Source organism: Stomoxys calcitrans, chromosome 2, assembly GCF_963082655.1.
Source record: "Stomoxys calcitrans chromosome 2, idStoCalc2.1, whole genome shotgun sequence".
In the NCBI taxonomy this organism is placed as follows: domain Eukaryota; kingdom Metazoa; phylum Arthropoda; class Insecta; order Diptera; family Muscidae; genus Stomoxys; species Stomoxys calcitrans.
This window is the reverse complement of record NC_081553.1, coordinates 165,540,553-165,563,466: the sequence shown is the minus strand read 5'-3', so window position 1 is coordinate 165,563,466 and position 22,914 is coordinate 165,540,553. Positions and strand designations below refer to the sequence as shown.

General features: G+C 36.2%; 1 protein-coding gene across 3 annotated transcripts in view; it reads right to left on the bottom strand.

The window, feature by feature from the left end:
- Positions 1 to 22,914, bottom strand: part of LOC106085818 (ceramide kinase) — a 52,055-nt gene that overhangs the window by 13,879 nt on the left and 15,262 nt on the right. For all 3 annotated transcript variants that reach the window (XM_059362449.1, XM_059362448.1, XM_013250241.2), the window contains one exon: positions 3,907 to 4,317. In XM_059362449.1, the coding sequence (XP_059218432.1) occupies positions 3,907 to 4,222 (316 nt within the window). In that variant the 5' untranslated portion in view covers positions 4,223 to 4,317. The remainder of the gene's footprint in view (positions 1 to 3,906; positions 4,318 to 22,914) is intronic.

Below are 22,914 nucleotides of genomic sequence, written 5' to 3'. Positions count from 1 at the left end.
GGCTGAACCCGTCTACAGGAAATATAATATGGACCATGATCTTTCCGAATCTATTCAATTTGGAGTCCTAAGTATTAAATTTTTTAATTTTGTATTTTTTGTGTACATTTTTTAGAGTTTCGTTAAATTTTTTACTTCAAATTGGAGAGAATGAGATACTGAATATAGACTAATATTCAGAATCTCACTCTCTATAAATTTTTCTATTCCTCTAAGGTTTTTTGCAGTTATTATCTCCTTACCATTTCCTTCACCTTCACATTAATTTGCATTTGAACTCATAAAACGCTTTTCATTTGTAAAATATGTTTCTTTAAATCGTTTGTTTATTGTATTATTGTTTTTCGTAAATTTCTGGAAATACCGGAATATTATATATGAAGATTAAAAAGGCTTTAACATAAATTTATTAATATTCCAAAAAATAAAATATGTAATAACATAATTTACAAATTGTATTTCGCGTAATGTCAAGTCATGCATTTGTGTCATCTTCACATTTTATTGGCTTTTCAACTCGTTATTTTATAAAGGAGTGCCTTACAAACGTAAAATTCATCGCTTATTATCCGTTCAAAATATATTGATTTTATTGTTTGCTTGACTGCTTGTTTGTTTATTAAACCCTCCACCATAAGATGGGGGCATACTAATTTCGTCATTCTGTTTGTAACTACTCGAAATATTCGTCTAAGACCCATAAAGTCGACATTTTATGTCGATCTAGCCATGTCCGTCCGTCTGTATGTCGAAAGCACGCTAACTTCCTAAGGTGTAAAGCTAGCCGCTTGAAATTTTGCACAAATACCGGTCCATGTTTTTATATAGCTGCCATATAAACCGATCTTGGGTTTTAACTTCTTGAGCCTCTAGAGTGCGCAATTCTTATCCGATTGGAATGAAATTTTGCACGACGTGTTTTGGTATGAAATCCAACAACTGTGCCAAGTATGATTCAAATCGGTCCATAACCTGATATAGCTGCCATATAAACCGATCTTGGGTCTTGACTTCTTGAGCCTCTAAAGTGCGCAATTCTTATCCGATTGGAATTAAATTTGGCAAGACGTGTTTTGTTATGATTCCAGCAACTTTGCCAAGTATGATTCAAATCGGTCCATAACCTGATATAGCTGTCATATAAACCGATCTTGGGTCTTGACTTCTTGAGCCTCTAGAGGGTGCAATTCTTATCCGATTTGAATGAGTTTTTGCACGAAGTATTTTGTTATGATATCCAACAACTGTGCAAAGTATGGTTCAAATCGGTTCATAACCTGATATAGCTGTCATATAAACCGATCTTGGGTCTTGACTTTTTGAGCCTCTAGAGGGCGCAATTCTTATCCGATTTGAATGAATTCTTGCACGAAGTATTTTGTTATGATATCCAACAACTGTGCCTAGTATGGTCGAAATCGGTTTATAACCTGATATAGCTGGCATATAAACCGATCTGGGATATTGACTTCTTGAGCCTCTAGAGGTCGCAATTATTATCCAATTTGCCTGAAATTGTGTACGACGGATTCTCTCATGACCATCAACATACGTGTTTATTATGGTCTGAATCGGTCGATAGCCCGATACAGATCCCATATAAATCGATCTCTCTATTTTACTTCTTGAGTCCCCAAAGGGCGCAATTCTTATTCGAATTGGCTGACATTTTACACAGGTCACCAACATATAATTTAATTGTGGTCCAAACCGAACCATATTTTGATATCGCTCTAATAGCAGAGCAAATCTTTTCTTATATCCTGTTTTGCCTGAGAAGAGATGCCGGGAAAAGAACTCGACAAATGCGATCTATGGTGGAGGGTATATAAGATTCGGCCCGGCCGAACTTAGCATGCTTTTACTTGTTGTGTTTTTGTTTTTGTAATTTCTAGACTGAATTATTATTTTTGAAGACTAGATTGGAATAAAACTTGTTATTTCTATAGAAATGCGCATATAATATGTAAATATTTTAATAATTTAAAAAAAAAATCTGAACACAAAGTTTTGTTCATACATATGTATAGATATATATATCATTTTATTAATTTAAAAATAACCTCATTTTTAAAACTAAACGAAAAACTAGCAAAGCAAAAAAAAAAATTAAAGAAAAATAATTCTAATTTACTGCATATTTCTTGGTTTCTTTAATACTTAGGGCTCCAAGTTGAACAGATTCGGAAAGAGCGTGGTCCATATTATATTTCCTGCAAACGGTTTTAGCCCACTATTTCCCAGTTGGCCACAGTGGGCCATTATCTCTGCAAAATGAGGCATCATATGAAAAATGACCAAACAATGCCAAAAATGGCCAATATCTTGGTTTCTTTAATACCTAGATTCGGAATGAGCGTGAACCGTATTGCATTTCCTGTAAACGGTTTCAGCCCACTATTTCCACAGTTGGCCACAGTGGGCCATTATCCTGGCAAAATGGGGCATCATATATAAAAATTACCAAAATTTGCAAAAAATGGCCAATATCTTGGTTTCTTTAATACTTAGGGCTCCAAATTGAATAGATTCGGAAAGATTGTGGTCCATATTATATTTCCTGTAAACGGTTACAGGCCATTATTTCCCAGATGGCCACAGTGGGCCATTATCTCTGCAAAATGGGGCATCATATATATAAATGACCAAAATTTGCCAAAAATGGCCAATATCTCGGTTTCTTTAATACTTAGGGCTCTAAATTGAATATATTCGGAAAGAGCGTGGTCCATATTATATTTCCTGTAAACGGTTTCAGCCCACTATTTACCAGTTGGCCACAGTGGGTCATTATCTCTGCAAAATGGGGCATCATTTATATAAAGGACCAAATTTTGACAAAAATAGCCAATATCTCGGTTTCTTTAATACTTAGAGCTCCAAATTCAATGGATTCGGAAAGAGCGTGGTCCATATTATATTTCCTGTAAACAGTTTCAGCCCACTATTTCCCAGTTGGCCACAGCGGGCCATTATCTTTGCGAATTGGGGCATCATATATATAATGCCAAGTGGCTAAAAATGGCCAATATCTTGGTTTCTCTAATACTTAGGGCTCCAAATTGAATAGATTCGGAAAGAGCGTGGTCCATATTTTATTTCCTGTAAACGGTTTCAGCCCACTATTTTCCAGTTGACCACAGTGTGACTATTTTTTTCTTTTGAGTGATGAATTAAATTCGACATCCATATTTCTTTTACGACTTGTATTTTATTTTGATTTTTATAATAATTTCATTTTTCGTCATATTTGTGTTTGAATTTCTTTTTTTATATTAGAATTGTTCCATATTTGCATTTGGTAGTTATTACTTTTGTATTAGGATTTTCTGTATTATAATTTTAAACTTCACATGTAGGTGGCGCTCAATCGTGAATTTTTATATTATAATATATTTTCACATACATTTAGCTATAACAGCAGAACTGCTGCAGTAGTAGTCAAATTAACTAACATCCAGCAGACAGTGTTTGCTGCTATCAGCAGGCTTTTTTCTATGAGTGTGCGTTTAGCATCCAATATTTGAAGGCCCCCTTTGTGAATTGACCCCATGTAGTCCTTTACCGCTTTAGTGTACAACACACCGCTATAACAACAGCAACGAGCAGAGCTCGTAGATTCGATTATCTTCAGGGGCATTGGTCTACCGTTACTGTGGTATCACAATAGACTATCCATTTTCTAAACAAGTCTGTAATGAGTTGCCCTACTACTTAAGCCAACATCCAATATAGATATAGGGGAAATATTCTGAATTGGACCATACAATATACAATTCCATCGGTACAATAAAGGTATATACGAAAGTTAATATCATACATCAAAAGAGAAGACTTAAAAGTATAAAAATCTGTGGTTGCTAATGGATTTTACACATACTAGTGCCGTTTTGTTATTTTGCATACCTTTTTGCGCTGCCGCTTCATTCACTACAGGTAGCGCAGATGCTGGCGTCTTTTCGCTGTGTCTCGCATTTTTCGAGGCGCTGCTGTGTTTCGACTCCAATCGCTCCCACACAATGTGATCACAGTTAAGCAGTACTTTATAGCGTTTCTTTTTAATTTGAAAAGTATTTAAAAGTATGTCACAGTTTTGCTGCTGAAAATTTCGCTGCTTGTTCTCCACCTTTTCGCTGTGTATGTGGTTACCAGAGACCATATTGCCTTTCACATCACTTGCGAGTTTATCGTCGCCGGCAGATGCTGGATTACTACTGATCATTATATCTGTGGTGAGCAGGAAAGTTGTTAGTCACTTACGGTCTTCTCCCTCGCATTTCTCTGTCGCGCCACAGAGTGAATGTTGGTAAGTATGTGCTAAAATAAAAAAAAAAAAAATAAAAATTGAAAAATAATGGAGGATAAGTCATCATTTCGACATCATGTTAATGCATCATTTTTAAGTGTTTAAACATTCACAAGTACAAACAGTACCGCACAAAAGTATAAGCACAGTACTATGTTTTAAAACCAAAACCAAATTGCAAATTTTGCCCATAAACATTCCAGTAAGGCACAGGGGCAAACTTCTCACATATCAATGAGTGCAGTCCGGTTCAAGTTTTAAGCTCAATGATAAGGGGCCTCCTTTTTATAGCCGAGTCCGAACGGCGTGCCGCAGTGCGACACCTCTTTGGAGAGAAGTTTTATATGGCGTTGTACCTCACGAATGTTGCCAGCATTAGGAGGGGAAAACCACCGCTGTAAATGTTTTTTCTGATGATCCTTGCAGGATTCGAACCCAGACGTTCAGCATCGTAGGCGGACATGCTAACCTCTGCGCTACGGTGGCCTCCAAAACCAAAAACCACAAAAATTAAATAAAGAAAAATAAAAAATATATCCATTTTAAATGTGCACTAATTGCTACGATGATATCTCATGATGGCAGCATAAAACTATATATAATTAAATATTTATATATTAGAAAAACAATAGAAAAAAATACTTCATGATTTTTGAAAAGTGAGGGTTTGGCAATCGGAAGCAGTCTCCAAGCACTGCCTCATCTGCTTTCACAAGTACCCATGCTTCAGAACCATATAACAGCACGGGTAGTATCAGTGTCTTGTATAGTGTAGTCTTCGTTTGTCGAGAGGTGGCCTTGTTTCTAAACTGCTTACTTAGTCCAAAGAAGCATCTGTTTGCCAGTATTATTCTTCGCTTAATCTCAAAACGGGTGTCATTCGTTTCGTTTACGGCGGTGCCGATGTAGATAAAGTTACTGACTGTCTCAAAGTTGTGGTTCCCAACTTTCTCCATTTTCTTTATGCAAGGCTTTTTGGGAGTTGAAACCATCCATTTCGTATTATCTCCATTTACTGCCAGACCCAATTTCACTGACTCTTTTTCGATTCTTTCAAAGGCTGCAGTTCCTACATCCGGTGACCGACCTATGATATCGATGCCCTCGGCATAGGCAAGTAGCATGTGTTCTCTTGTGATTAGTGTGCCATATCTAATGACACCTGCATCTTCTCCAACTGGATATTAAAGAGATCACATGATAGGCTGTCTCCTTGTCTGAAACCTCGTTTGGTATTAAATGGTTCGGAGAGATTCTTTCCTATTTTTACTGAGGAACGCGTATCAGCAAGTGTCATCCTGCAGAGTCTTATTAATTTTGCGGGGATACCAAACTCAGACATGTCTTGAAATACCTTTGAACGTAAAGGAGTACGAAGGCGACTTTTTAGTAAAAAAAGATATGGTAGGTGTTTATTTGTCCTACTCGGGTCTTTTCCAGGATTTGGCGCAGTGTGAATATCAGGTCCAGGGTGGATTTATCAGGTCTAAAGCCGCATTGATAGGGCCCAATTATCTCATTGACTTTAGGTTTTAATCTTTCACACAGTACGCTCTAGAGAATCTTGTTTACGATGGGGAGGAGACTTATTTCCCTGTAGTTGGCACATTACGTTTTGTCTCCTTTCTTGTGTACGGGACATAGTATGCTGAGGTTCCAATCATCGGGTATACGTTCTTCTAGCCAGATTGCGCAGATAAACTGATGCATACGCCTTATCAGCGTGTCGCCTCCGGACTTAAATAGTTCAGCGCGTAACCCGTCCGCTCCTGCTGCCTTGTTGTTCTTTAGTCGGGTCACTGCTACTTGGACCTCATTCTGACTAGGAGGTAAACATTCTATTCCATCATCAGTGATTGGTTCTGCGGTATCCTCTTCGCCGCCAACATGTTATCTGAGTTAGTTACCAGATTTCCTTCTTTGTCTCTGTAGGACGAAGTGCATGCACCAAAGCCATCGGTTTGATGTTTAATTCTTTGGTAGAATTTCCGGACTTCATTCTGACTCCTGTACATCTCAATTCGCTCGCACTCACGTCTTTCCATTTCATTTTTCTTTCTGCGGAATAGACGTTTCTCCTCTCTCCTTTTCTCCCGATACCTCTCCTTCATCTGGCGCGTTGCTACTGATTGCAGGGTTGCTCTATATGCCGCATTCTTGGCTTCAGTAACATCTCGACACTCTTGGTCGTACCAAGGGTTTCTTGAAGGAGGCTTCCGGTACCTTAAGTACTAATTTCGCGGCATTTTCCATGGAGTGGGCAATAGTTTGCCACTGCGCCATTATATCATCGGAACAAGAAGTGCATTCATCAAGCAGTTGGGTCAGTCGAGTGGAGTATGCCGATGCCATTTGTTGTGTTTGCAGCTTTTCAATGTCCAGCTACAGTGCAGTGTCAGATCGTACTTTCCTCGCCATGTTCAAACGGGTGCGAACTTTTGCAGCAACAAGGTCGATCGTACATCTATCACAACGTGATCAATTTGGTTCCTCGTGTTTTGATCGGATGACAGCCATGTGGCTTTGTGAATATTTTTATGTTGAAATCTGGTGCTACTGACTACCATGTTTTTTGCCGCGGCGAAATCAATCAGCCGCAACCCATTTTTTTCGTATTAAAATCTCCCAGAACGATTTTAATAACATGGGCGGGGCAGCGGTCATATTCTCTCTCTAGGCGCTCGTAGAAAATATCCTTGGTCTGCTCGTCTTTGTCTTCCGTTGGGGCATGGGCACAAATACGGCTGATGTTGAAGAATTTGGCTTTTATGCGGATTGTGGCTAGCCTCTCATCCAAGGGAGTAAAGCTGGAGACTAGGTGTTTCAGTCTCCGACTAACCACAAATCCACAGCCAAATTCATGCCTCGTGTTATGGCAGCTATAGTATAGTTCGTCACGGTTTGGTGTTGTAGTGACGCCTTTCCCAGTCCATCGTAAATTTTCCGCCTGAGCAAAAACAAGCCCAGCTATTTTAAAACAATTGTTGCTTAAAAACAATTATTTAATAAACTTGCAATAAGAACAATTAAATACTTAGGCGTTGGTCACAGATAAAAGTTTTTTGGATTAACGATTTTATTGTACCAAGATTTAATTTACATGTAAAAGCCGAATGATTGCTGATACCGACGCCGTCCGACAAATGTCAACGGGTGCGGACGTTCAATCACAAAAACTGTTGTCGGTTTATGAACATTTGTAGTTGATCTGATAACATTTGGGTGTTGATTCACTATTACGAACGAATGTGATCAGTTTGTCAACGCCGTGCTTGATTTTTTCTATGGGTTTACATTGTGCTACTACATGTAAAGTTTTTGCCATTAATAATGCTTGACTTATTGTAAAAATCGTTGAGTGGATCAGACGTTTTGTTTTTTCGCTCCGCAACTCGTAACAGGGAGTTATTTAGGGACAAATTTTAATTTACTCAAGAATAGCTCCGATAGTGTCATCTACTAGACGGTAAATAATCTACGTCTGTTTCCAGTCGAGCGGCAGATTAAGGGCTAGGAAGTAGGCTTAGAATGGACTCCAAAGACAGAACAGCTGCGGTGGTTGTTATTGTAGCCACATTTGTATGTGGAGGTAGCGATCCTCGTCAAGCTCCTATGAGTGAACAAGCTCGTTGCGGTCAATAGGACCGATCGCTGGGGGAACGTGTGGCCACAGGTTATTTAATGGCGCCAATAACTTGCCTTGTCATTTCAAATATCACAGGCACACAGTATTTAAGCAAGAGTGGGTGCCGTACGGGCTCTCACTGAGACTCTCCAGTCGATATTGCTGATTATTTGCTGCGGTAATTGCACCTACTCCGTATTGAGCATTCCACTAACCGCAATATGTGGACGCCGGTAGCTCGCAGCTGATGACCTTCACTTGGAGGGCATTCCATGACCAAAAGAATAAGGCGAATAATAGCAATATGGTTCCAATGTCGCTTAAATTGGTGATACCATCACCAACAATTGGAGTGGGATAGTCAATGGAGTATCATCTGTATATTCCGTTGTCCTTGCGGAATTCACTGGGCCTGCTCCAGTTTGTGATGATGCAGGTTGGTATTGGGGCCGATAAAAACTAATTGTCGGGGATCAATGTTCAATTGAAATGTATCGATGCGCCCTTAAAAAGATTAGGAGATCTTGCCAGGCGCAGCACTGGATTTAGTCAAGAAGGAAGATATTCCTTCTCGACCTATGCCACACGCATGGATACCAAGTATTTCTTCAGGTCTTGAATCCATCGTTCAACCACCGATTGGGAGATTGTTCAATTGGACGACGGCGAGTATTCTTTCTAAACTCCGGTGGTCTCGCAGCAACAAGTCTACGGTTTCAAAAAGCTGAAGCTAAAGGTGTAAAGAAGCTGTGGACATAGGGAATCAGGGGACGAGCAGTTGCTGCTGACCACTTATCTGAGGAACTAACGGCCACATCTCTAACATCTGGCGGATTGGAGGAGATTGAAAATTCCCCCACCACGATCAAAACAGGAGGGGAAGGTGCTGAGGCGCGACGCGTTAGGCCATCTGGTTGTGTCATTCAGTTGGAATGGGCCCAAGGTGTGCGCCAGCAATAAAGGACGGAACTCACTTCGACAGCAGGAGTCAATCTAACAGTCAATCTAACACTCACTTCGACAGCAGGAATCGTCCACACCGCAAGTGTCCAGTGTCCTGGGGAAGAGTGATTCCACTGCTTTCTCAACTTCCCCTGGATGCATAAAGAAACTCTTTATGACAAGATCGAACGAATCTTGTGAGGCTAACCTCCTGGAGGACTCAGAAGACGAGGCCAAAGGCCTAAACAGAATGAGCGCGTAAAGCAGTGTCGAATGTCAAAAAATCAACTAGCATAAATTTAACAATTGTTAACTTTGATGACTAAAACACTACTTCACGCGTGGCGGCAGAGACTGACTCTCGCTTTCAAGCGTCAAAATTGAAATTTTTTTACATCTCGCGTTGCTTTTGTGAGATTTGTTTGCACAAAAGCAACGCGAGATGTAAAAAATTTTCAATTTTGACGTGGTTCTTATTCAGAAAGCATGGGTGTGTGCAGGTATGGTTCGTGGCGAAGAATTCCCGAAGTTAAACACTCAAGAGTACGGGGAATGGGAGACACAGAGTCTGTATTCTTCTTCCGTCGCTAAGCACTGAAGATTCAGTAGAAGCCAGTTTTGAAATTAATAAGTCTCAATACTGGCTGGATTCCGTATATATGGCTTATAATTCAGAGATGACGCCTTCAAGCCTTAAGTTGCTGGTTGAAGCCGATTTTGCAAGGAACAACAGCCTCATTGTAGAAAGTGATGCTAATGCACATCACCAGATATGGGGAAGTTCGCTTATCAACGAAAGGGGTGAGCTGCTTATCGAATATGTTATAAGTTGCAATCGGGCGAATTGTAATAAAAAGAATAAACCGACCTTTATTACCAGTAACAGGCAGAAGGTACTAAATTTAACTTTTGTATCGGAATATATATACGGAAGAATATGCGACTTTGAAGTGTTGGATCACCACATAATAGTTTAAGCCATGGAGAAAATACTACTTGGTTAAACAAAAGAAAAGCGGATTGGGTTAAATTTCGGCACACAACCTGCACGAGTCCTGTAGGCTAACGAAGATCCTATCTTCGAAACTTATTATGGTGGGATATATTCAGAAGCCGGTGAATGCATGGACAATGTCTAGTGAGCAAATACTAGAACTACTCGTTGATACATATTTTCCAGGAAACTCTACAACGGACAACGTGGCGCCTAAAGAGGTTTTCACTGATATGCACTCGTCGGAGGTTGTTGGGGAAATTGTATATGACTTAAAATCGTCAGGTCCTGATAATGTATCACCGGTTGATCAGCAAGCTGTGTCCGATAGGCTACCTACCTCCTTGCCATATAAGGTATGTTGTATACTGCAGTTGTCAGATCTATAATGATGTAGTCTGGTACACGGTGTTTCAAAAGTCGCTCAACTGTTTAATACTCAGCCGGATCTAAAGGATGGCTTGTTTGTGCATCACAGCCGCACTGAGGACGACACCGTCTGATACACTGAATTTAATGTTACACCTAATGCCTCTGGACATTGTGGCTAGACAAATTGCTTCGACCACTGCTGTAAGGCTAAGGGAGATTTGTCTTTGGTCATGCGGCGGTTTTGGACACTGTCATCCTTGATACATTGGCCGCTGTTTCAGGCAGTGTGAAAGAAAGTACTGAACCACTTGTACCACCATTCCTGATACAACCGATTGGAACTTAATATCTCTGGTAATAGAAGTTACATAGACGTCTATACGAATGGCTTCAAACTAGGGCTTTGGGGTGTACACTGAAAAACTAGGATTGGTTTTATAGAGAAGGTTACCCGCCCACGGTAGTAGGTAAAGCGGAGATACTTGCAATTAAAGATGTGCTAGGTTAGAGTTGAAAAGAGGGTGCATATATTAATCTGCCCCATGCCACTATAGACATACACCTAAGCCAGAAATCAGCTTGTTGGACGCTCTTAAAACTACAAAGTGCCCTCGAAAAAGAAACTTTTAAGTTGGAATTCCGTGCTACTTACAAAATCCTTAATTGTTTTTCATACCACTCCCCTAAGTTGGTTCATGTCTGGTATCGTGTCCCCACCTAAGTACCGGGGTCTGTTAGCCGCGAAAGCCTGGCAATGACATAGGAAATGGCTAAATGGTGAATTGGCTAAGATATATTGCACCAACAACGACAGTTCAATGCACATTTGTATAAGTATTTGTACAAGTATTTGTTTCATGCTGCTAGCTTTAAATGTTCACAAGTTTATGACACAGACAATTTCGACAGACGAACATCGTAGAATCGAGTGAGATTGCCAAAACTAAAAAAAAAATGTCTAAACTGTAAGATAAACGTTTCTAGGTATAAAATGACTATGTAAGTAAGCCTCCCATTTAAATGTGGAGTGTGAAAGAGCAATTTTTAAAATATGTTATCTTAAACCATATACGGTCTTATTCACAAAACTTAATATAGATTTCAAATAGGTTTCTTTGACAGATTTCCTTTATAGAACTATCAAATAAACCTGTTTTAAGTCTTCATAAAGTTTTGTGAACAAGATCGATAGTATTCTTCTAAAATGTTGCATTACAATATATGTATATGAGAAAAAAATTCGATTTATGAGAAAAATTTCGATTTTGTTCAAATGACGAGCGTTTTATTGTTATTTAAAAATTTAAACGTTGAAAAAATATCCAATTATTGTTGTTTGTAAAAATATATTTAAATAAATCAACTGCCAACAAGATGAAAACATTGATAAGGAAGTACAAATAATTTCGTTCGTATTGGATGTAATCACGCAATTAGGAAAACAAAGTGCTTTTTCTGAATCAAAAAACGGTTGTCATTCAATTTATAATGAGTACATTAGCGGAACATAGAAAAACACACTTATGGCTGTGCGATAGTATCGAGCCAAAAATATTTTTATATATCTGTGTATTTTTTTTAACTTTTAAGGTAGGTATAATGTACGTTCACCAGTGGAATTTTTCACAAATTTTAGAAGTTCAGTGAAGTCTTTTCGCATTTCTGATTTAGGCCTCACAAAAACCCCATTATATGTTCCACCATCAAAATTTATTTTCGTAAATTAGATTGTTTATGTAGTTATGCGATGAAAAAAAATGCAAGCAATCATTATTTATTGAAAAGACAATGAACGAAAAAGCGACTAAAACTCATATTTTTTTTCATATTAGCTCAAATTGAAAAATGTTCGGTGCACGCTTTTAATGAATCTCATATTTCCACGCAGAACTTCCATGAAGAACTTAGTACCACAAACGAAATCGTTTTCACAGATTTTTTTCACTACTTTTATGGAGTTTCACTGTGAAATCAGAAATTGATACCCCAGCCCAGCAACCGTGGTGCATAAGTTAGCATGCCCGCCTATCGTGCCCAAACGCCTGGGTTCAAATCCTCTCGGCGAGAACACCTTAAAGCATTTTCTGCGGTGGTTATCCCCTCATCAAATGCTGACAACATTTTTGAGTATTTCAGCCATGTACAACTTCTCACCAAGAGGTGTCACTTTTCAGTGACACGACGTTTGGACCCAGTATAAAACTGAAGGTCCCTTTATCATTGAGTTTAAATTTGAATCGGGCAGCACTCAATTAATATTTTGAGAAGTTAGTTTCTCTCAATTTTTTCCGCAATGGGATGTTTGAGAAACTCTCAATCTAAATCTATATAATATATAATGTTTAAAAGCAAAAATATGGTTTGGGCACATATTTTGCCTGCTGTTATGGGGAATTGTAAATAAAATCATATTACTGAAAAATACATTGGACAAATACATAAAACTAAAGAAAAAAAGCTACTCCCAAATATTAAAATCAGGAAATCTAAGCCTATTATTGACCGTTAGACTGTCATTTGAATACTAATTTCCCCTAATGTTTACATTCCATTAAAATTGACAATGGGAATACACACAGCAATCACTGCCTTGCATTGAAGTTTATTTATCTCGCTTGAGTGCCGGCAGAGCGAGTATTCATTTGTGCTAAAACGACAAAAGACTGGAAGATGTCAAAAGCAAGCGTCGATTTATACAAGTTCAAGTTCATCATGGTTCACCTTCAAAACAGGTTTGTAATTTCGGATATGTGAGTGTGAGTCACTCTGAAAAACATTTATTTCTTTTTGTTTTTGGTATATTAAATTGGTACATGCGGATAGATTGTACATTAACCCGGCTTATAAATTACTTTCAACTTTAGGTTTACTTAATGTACTTTCTTCATCAATGCATTTATAATACCTTGAATTATTGTTTGAAAGCTCTTAAAGTGTATTTATTTTTGTTCGTTCTGCGTCTATTCTCATGGTTCAATTAAGAAGGTTAAGTCATTTGCCCAGCTAATGGAATTTTCCAATTCCAGAGTTGTATCCAAATCCCACTAGAACGTCAAATGCTTTAATTGGATTTTAAAATTATTCCACCTTTTGTCCCTTTTTCATCATAAATATTATGATCTTGTGGTTGATAGACATGATTATGCAAAAAAAAAAACTAGAATGTCAATTAGGAAGTGTCCAGATATTTGACTGCCTAGTGGGAATTTGCGTCACCATCTCCATAGGGTTATGTTATTGTTGAGCAAAAGATTTAACCTTCTTAATTGAACCATGTCTATTCGTTTATATATACAGTTATGTTCGAAAAAATAGGGACAGCGGCAAGACATTAAAATAAAGGATTCTAAAGCGAGTAAATTGAGAGCTAAAACATGGTTCATCGCAATTTGTATTGCACAGCACTGCAAAAACAGATCCCATTATGAAAATGTGAAAAAAAATGTACTGATATTTCGCAAGACAGCACTGTAATAGTAGTTGTATATTTTATTCGTTATCAAAAATTGTTTACATTTAGGTAAAAGTATTTCAAAGCAAGGAGGCCACCGTAGGTTAGCGTGTCCGCCTATGACGCTGAGCGACTGGGTTCGAATCCTGGCGAGACCATCAGAAAAAAAATTTCAGCGGTGGTTTTCCCCTCCTAATGCTGGCGACATTTGTGAGGTACTATGCCATGTAAAACTTCTCTCCAAAGAGATGTCGCACTGCTTTACGCTGTTCGAACTCGGCTTTAAAAAGTAGGCCCCTTATCATTGAGCTTAAACTTGAATCGAACTGCACTCATTGATATGTGGGAAGTTTGCCCCTGTTCCTTAGTGGAATGTTCATGGGCGAAATTTGCTATTTGTTATTTGAAAGCAAGATATATATGCTGAGAAAATAAAAAATTATATAAATATATGTAGTTTTGAAAAACATCTCAGCTGTTCACACTAGTTGAGACGTTTTAAAAAACTACTTTTCACACTCCAACATAAATGTTATGATGCACTATTGTTAAGATTTATTTATCTTGCTTTATCTGAAAAATTTTATAAAGCCCCGTTTACACTACAGTTAAAATTCGGATTTAATGGCTCGATCATCTGTTTTCCCTTTGAAATGAGCAGTGTAAACGGGGTTTTAAACTCAATTTTTATTTTTCGACATTATTCAAGGCTGTGTTTATTTGGGCTCATATGCTTTGAATGAATCGTTTTTGTGGCAAACGAGACGTTCTGCCGTTATAAATCGTAAAGGAAAAAGGAGACGTTTTCAGAGCACTATAAAAGGAAAACGAGTCGTTTGCTCAAAACAGCTTTGGTCCGAATATTTTGGGTTGCCCAAAAAGTAATTGCGGATTTTTCATATAGTCGGCGTTGACAAATTTTTTCACAGCTTGTGACTCTGTAATTGCATTCTTTCTTCTGTCAATTATCAGCTGTTACTTTTAGCTTGCTTTAGAAAAAAAGTCTAAAAAAAGTATATTTGATTAAAGTTCATTCTAAGTTTTATTAAAAATGCATTTACTTTCTTTTAAAAAATCCGCAATTACTTTTTGGGCAACCCAATAGTATTAACAATTATGCACTGACATATAGTCGTCCGCACCGTTACCGTTGAGAATTTTGAAATAGTCACATAAAAAGTCGTTTTTTTGTAAAAAGGTCGCATCAAAACGTCGTTTTTCCAGAAACCAGTAGCGCGTTTTTGTTTTAGGATTTAATTAAAAACAATATAAACTTAAAAAAGTGTTAAGTTCAGCCGTGCCGAACTTTGGATACCCACCACTAAGGATATATTAATCATCCTATTTCATTATAACTCCCCTTCCATATCCATAGTTATATCTAAATAGGGGCTGGTATGCATCATATTTTATTCAGGTCCGGAGAACTACTACACAAGAAGTAGTTTCAGCGAAATCAGGCAATAAATCCGTTTTTTATGGGATTAAGACCCCAAATTGGGAGATCGGTCTTTATGGCAGATGTATCCTAACGAAATCGGGAATTAAAAGCAGCTTCTTCAGAACCTTACTGGCAGATCGGCCATAAAAACATTTTTTAAAACATCTGAACATTTAAACAAACAGTTTAAAAAATTGTTTTTCTTAAAGTAATAACATTTCATATACATTTTAAGAGTATATACATGCATATTTATGTATTTTAATTCTATGAGACTTGAGTTCCGTATTTTTGAACAAGTTCATCTCATGGAATCCAATTGTCAATTTCAACATCCAACAAATTTGAATCCGATAACATATATTCACAAGTTTCTACTTTTACTCCGGTATTCACAAAACTTAATGTAGATATGAAATAGGTTTATTTGACAGATTTCCTTTATAGAACTGTCAAATAATCATATTTTAAGGCTCTACTAAGTTTTGTGAATAAGGCTGTTAATCTATTTGTCAATTTATTTTTCATCAAACCCAATATAGAAGAAATTCTTTCGACGCATGCGCATTTATGAGGCAAAGCTAATGCGTGCGCTACAAATACATATAAATTGGTCAATAAAAATTGGACTGACACAGCATTAATCGAATCTACATTTAGTCCTCTTTTAGAAAAAAAAAAATAAAAAAAGGTTATGAAGGAAATAATAATATGACTTTTGGCAAGCAATTTAAAATTTTACATGCTCGAGATGACCAATTTTTAAGTCCCATGGAACAGCCTCTGGAGACACTAGGGTTTCCAAATTATGCATGCTTTTTGGAAACACCTCAACATTTACTATGTTAAGTTAGGTGTGTATATCTCTATCCATTTAATAGATCTAAAATTATTTCCTAGGTTTTAATTTTAAAAATTGAATTCGGATAATAATAGATCTCTATATTGAATACAAATTCTTATGAAAAACGTAAGCTGACTTCTGGACAATGATTAAGAAAAGGCTGCAAATTCTCGCTTTCCATCGTGTTACACAGAGCGTCGAGGGCATAAGGGGTTTTGAATTGGTTCATACATGTTAAGATTTAGTTTTAGCATATCACTTCCAGCTTCTAATGTCCACATTTGCTGCTGTAGAGTTACTTGCAATTTAATATATTGGGTTGCCCAAAAAGTAATTGCGGATTTTTTAAAAGAAAGTAAATGCATTTTTAATAAAACTTTGAATTCACTTAAATTAAATATACTTTTTTTACACTTCTTTTCTAAAGCAAGCTAAAAGTAACAGCTGATAACTGACAGAAGAAAGAATGCAATTACAGAGTCACAAGCTGTGAAAAAAATTGTCAACGCCGACTATATGAAAAACCCGCAATTACTTTTTGGACAACCCAATATATCAGGCCTACTTTTGGGCTCAACTTCGAGTAAAAACAGTTAGTCGATCTGCCTCTATTAAGTCACTGCACCAATATTTTGATTGTAATGTTCAGCTGAGGTTATCTTTCTTTGCAATTATTTGACCCTTTATATTGAAAAGTTCAATGTAATTTGCCTGCAAGAGTGAGTTAACGCAAGAAAGCACTATTGCTGCAAGAAGTCAAATTTTAGGTTGTACGAAATAATAGAGTCATTAAATTTAGAAAATTCATTAATACCTGTAAATCAAAGTGAATAAAAAACAGTTATTTGTTTCTAGAAATGTTAAAACAAGAGTTTAGGTTTAACATTTTATTTTAATTAAAGTTTTTCTACTTGTAAACTAGGTAAATCGAGGCACCGTGGCTCTGTTACAAGAAACAACTATCGAAACGTGGTTCAATTGCTTACAGCTTCGAAAATTCGGATGCAAAATGATTTAAAATGGATACCCAATTCAGATACTTGCGTCAGAAACTCAATAATTGTGAGGCGAAACATAGAACGATCAGAAAAAAATCTTTACATAATCTAAACACAAAAATAAAAAGGTTGGTAAATATTGAAGTTGTTACTTCAACTCTTTGAAAAACTTTAATTCCTAAAACTTAATGAATAAAAAGGAAACCTTTGTTCTCAAAATTTAAAGATTATTCAACAAAAGTTGATGTATTTGAAATAATCAAATATGATATTTTCAGCTGATCAATAGTCTGATAATTAATAATTATATTTAATAGCCCAAATAGGGGATACTATCATGTAATAAGACCGGTTAAAGCCACACCAAACTTCTAATGCAGCATATAAAATGTCAAACATGTCAGTGGGAATAAGCCGAACCATCCCTAAAATTATTTTACAGAATTGACACAATATCCGAAGACAATAGGTAGTTCAGATAAATTTTCCAAGTGGATAACACTGAAATGCCTGTACTGGAGTGGCTCCCAAAGTTTCCGAATTTAAATTCGATGAAAAATCTGGAATATTATTATACTCAAGTACAAAGATTACTTCCGTTCAACTCAGAAGAATTTTGGTTGTTCATCTAAGCTTCGTAGGCAATTATACCAGTTTCGGTTCGCCGGAACTGAGTTGATTCTTAGTCTAGGGTGATCAAGGCCCGTTTTAAACATAAGAGATCCTTAGTAACTAAAAGGCTGTTAGAACATAATTTGTCTATATTCTTAACTTAAAACTTGCCTTTTTCTAATTTTGCACTTTTTCGTTTAAAACCCAGAAGTGTCCGAATAATTTTTCACACGTTAAATTTTGATATTATGTTTAAAATGGAAAACAAAAAAAAAAAACAGCACATATTTGACATTTTCGTGCTTTTTTAATCATACGGTGTTGATCAACTTTGACTTTGGCCAATATTGAGATATTTAGATTCCATAATAGATCCCAATTGCGCATTTGTCTTTGCTTTATCGATAACTGAGTGCCGTTTCCCCAAATTTCTTTTTAAGTCCTGGCAAGGTAATGGAAAAGGCACTGCACTGACTTGTATATTGCAGTTGTCAGGCCTAAAATGATAATGTAATGGTCTGGTGGACGGCAGATAAAAAATCCCACCCCTTTTCAATACTTAGCAGGATTTCAATGTGACTTCTTTGTTCAACGCTGGGGACTACACCATTTGATGAATTGAACTTTATGCAACACTTAATTTATCTGGACATTGTGGTTATGGAGTTATGCCTAGAAGTTTGGCATCAATTTGAATCGCGTGTAATGTACTGGCTGTATACTACACTTGTCAGTCCTATGGCATAGTGTGGTGGACGGTGCTTAAAGAATCCATCTTCTGTTCAATACTCAGTGGATCAAAAGAATGACTTTTGTCCATCGCTGAGGATGACATCTAATATTAATGTTACACTTTTAATGCCTCTGGACAATGTGGTTATGAATGTGCGTTTGAGTGCAGACTGCCTTTAAAATCCCTACTTATCCTTTCAAAGGTGTGTTCAAAATATGCTTTAGGTCTAAAATCCTTCACCATAGTTTAAGGGTACACAAGCTTTATTATTCCGTTTATAACACCTGAAAATATTGGTTAAAAATATAAAGTATCTACTATAAAGATATACTATAAGTAGTACTTATTCTTCATTGCCATGCAATCAATGTTGAAGTATGAATAGGTTAAGGGCACACAAACTTTATTATTCCGTTTATAACACCTTGAAATGCTGGTTAAAAATATAAAGTATCTACTATATAGCATATACTATTTATAAATTATCTATAATCTTCATTTTTATGCAATTCTACGTTTATAAGCTATCAATGTTGATTATGAATAGGTTAGGTTACACAAACTTTATTATTCCATTTATAACCCCGGTTAAAAATAGTACTTATTCTTCATTGCCATGCAATCAATGTTGAAGTATGAATAGGTTAAGGGCACACAAACTTTATTATTCCGTTTATAACACCTCGAAATGCTGGTTAAAAATATAAAGTATCTACTATATAGCATATACTATTTATAAATTATCTATAATCTTCATTTTTATGCAATTCTACGTCTATAAGCTATCAATGTTGATTATGAATAGGTTAAGGTTACACAAACTTTATTATTCCATTTATAACCCCGGTTAAAAATAGTACTTATTCTTCATTGCCATGCAATCAATGTTGAAGTATGAATAGGTTAAGGGCGCACAAACTTCATTATTCCGTTTATAACACCTCGAAATGCTGGTTAAAAATATAAAGTATCTACTATATAGCATATACTATTTATAAATTATCTATAATCTTCATTTTTATGCAATTCTACGTCTATAAGCTATCAATGTTGATTATGAATAGGTTAAGGTTACACAAACTTTATTATTCCATTTATAACCCCGGTTAAAAATAGAAAGTATCTACTATATATTGGGTTGCCTAAAAAGTAATTGCGGATTTTTTAAAAGAAAGTAAATGCATTTTTAATAAAACTTAGAATAAACTTTAATCAAATATATAATTGGCATTTTGTTCGATAACCTTTTGCCATCTTCCTGGCAAATTTAGTATTCCACGCTCATAAAACTTCTGGCCGTTATCTGCAAAAAACTGAACCAAGTGCGATTTTTTAGCCTCATCATTGCCGAAAGTTTTACCATTTAAGGAGTTCTGCAAAGATCGAAATAAATGGTAGTCTGATGGTGCAAGGTCAGGGCTATATGGTGGATGCATCAAAAGTTCCCAGCCAAGCTCACTCAGTTTTTGGCGAGTGACCAAAGATGTGTGCGGTCTAGCGTTGTCCTGGTGGAGTATGACACCTTTACGATTGAACAATTCTGGTCGCTTCTCCTTGATGGCTGTATTCAATTTGTCCAATTGTTGACAGAAAACATCCGAATTAATCGTTTGGTTCCTTGGAAGCAGCTCAAAATATACCACACCCTTCCAATCCCACCAAACAGACAGCATAATCTTCTTTTGGTGGATATCAGCCTTTGAAGTGGTTTGAGCTGGTTCACCATGCTTGGACCATGATCGTTTTCGACTAACGTTATTGTAAACAATCCATTTTTCATCTCCAGTTATGATTCGTTTTAAAAACGGATCGAATTCATTGCGTTTAAGGTGCATATAGGTGCATAAGGTACACAAGCGTTGATTCGGTTTGAATTTCTTTCAATACATGTGGTACCCAAATATCAAGCTTTTTCACCAGTCCAAGACTTTTTATGTGATAATGAACGGTTGATTTTGGTACATTTAACTTCTCTCCTATCTCACGATCAGTTACATGACGATCCAATTCTATTAATGCTTAAAATTTGCTTAAAATTTGTCAACGCCGACTATATGAAAAATCAGCAATTACTTTTTGGGCAACCCAATAGAATATACTATAAATTATATATTAATCATCGTCATGCAATTCTAAGTCGATAAGTTCATCAATATTGAAGTATGAATACCACAATTAAAATTATTTCGAATATAAGAATTTGGGAAAACCCAAATTTTGAGGAATTATTTAAGAAATTTTAAGAAATATAATTTATTTATTTTGTCATGTTAATAAAGCTACATACCCAGTAGAACCTCTCTTCCATATTATTTCATAGAAAGATTATCACAATATTTCAATTCAGATATTTTTATAATTTACGGCTTCTGATTAAAAGGGCTTTTGTTAACTAAAAAAGTCAGTCAATATTTTAATAAAAGTTAACAGCAAATATATTTAAATTGAAATAAACCAGTAAGAGCGTGCTAAGTTCGGCCGGGCCGAATCTTATATACCCTCCACCATGGATAGCATTTGTCGAGTACTTTGCGAGGTATCTCTTTATAGGCAAACAAAGAATAATGAATAAGAGCTGTTATGCCATTGGAGCTACATCAAGTTGTAGTCCCATGAATTGAATGCTAAACATTGTAGAAGTCATTGGGTAATATTTCAGTTCATTCGGATAAGAATTGTCCCTTATAGGAGCTCAAGAAGCAAAATCGGAAGATCGGTTTATATGGGAGCTGTATCAAGATATAGATCGATTCAGACCATATTTCGCATGTATGTTGAAGGTCATGGGAGAAGCCGTTGTACACAATTTCAACCAAATCGGATGGGAATTGCGTCCTCTAGCGGCTCAAGAAGTCAATATCGAAAATCGGTTTATATGGCAGCTATACCAGATTATACACCAGGTTTAAACCGTACTTAGCACAGTGGTTGGAAGTAACACCAAAACACCACGTGCAAAACTACAGCCAAATCAGATAAGAAATGCGCCCTCTAAAAGCTGAACAAGTCAAGATCCAACATCTCTTTATATGGCAGCTATATCAGGCTATAAACCGATTCGAACCATACTTAGGACAGTTGTTCGAAGTGATATCATGTGCAAAATTTCAGTCAAATCGGAAGAGAATTGCGCCCTCTAGAGGCTCAAGAAATCAAGACCTAAGATCGATTTGGTCCATTTACAATCCCAACCGACCAACACTAATAAAAAGTATTTGTGCAAAATTTCAAGCCCCTAGCTTTACTCCTTCGAAAGTTAGCATACTTTCGACCGACAGACGGACGGACATGGCTAGATAGACTTAAAATGTCATGACGATCAAGAATATATATACCTTTTTGGGGTCTTAGATGCATATTTCGATGTGTTACAAACACAATGACGAAATTAGTATACCCCCATCCTATGGTGGAGGGTATAAAAATGATCATTTCTTGACGGTATCATTCGCAATCAAATGGGTAAATTGAATCGGACAGCACTCCATGATATAAAAGAAGTTTCGCCTTGCTCAAAGGGCATGTTGGCTTACTTAAGGGTGAGGAGGTTTAATGTTCAAGCTTTAAAGTAAGTATAGTTAACAAAAAGATTTACCAAATCATATACATATAAAAATTAAAAAAGGAAGTAAACTATTTATTTCGAGTTTTAATATTGCAGATTGTAATTGTACTAGTCATTAACAAAAATGTAAGCTTAATCCAACCGCACCAAAAACATAGAACAACAAAAACTCTCGTGGAAGCCAAAAAAGAGACAATGCAAGGAGAACAATAGTTTCAAATGAAAAATATGTAGTACTGGCAATAAAACATAATATCGCTATGAACAGTCAAAAGTTTATGTTTTTACACAGTTTCCAAACTTAATTGGTTTTTGTCATCTACACTCACTTATCGAAATTAATTTAATGCTTTTTATTTAGTTAGTCACAAGTTCAGGCGAGAATAACCTCACAGCCGATAATAACAATAAGCAAAACAAAATGCTTTTTAACGCGCAAATAACACTTGTGTTATCTTAAATGTTTATACGATATTGGAAAGCAATTGATACAAAGTGTATGGTTTTACTTCCTCAGTTGGAATACCAAAAATGCCAAGTGGCGGTTAAAGCGAATATACAAAAGGAAAAATTATTATTTCAGTTAATTATCGAACAAAAACAACCCAAATTTAAGTTTGATTAAAAAGGCGATATACAAATTATTGCAGTTTCATGAAATACTACACAGTTGTGGAAAAATTAATAGGGACATACACTGTTTTCATATATTTTGTTTACTCTTCTTTTCTTCAATACTTTGTAATTAAAAGAACCATTTGGCCTTCATTGAACAACAACAAATATAAGTCCATATTGGGCAAAAAATAAGTCCATCTAAACATAGCCGTAGTTTTCAAATGTTATAAAAAAAATTGTCGACATGAGTTCATTAAATATTGATCAAAGATGTGATGTCTTTAGCTTCCTACCTCTATTTTCAAAAGAAGTTTATAATTGGGTTTTAACGTTTTTATCACTTTTCTATCTTCTTCAGTTAAGTGTCACTTCAACCCATTTTAAGAGTAAAGTTTTTAGTTACGAAACGAAAT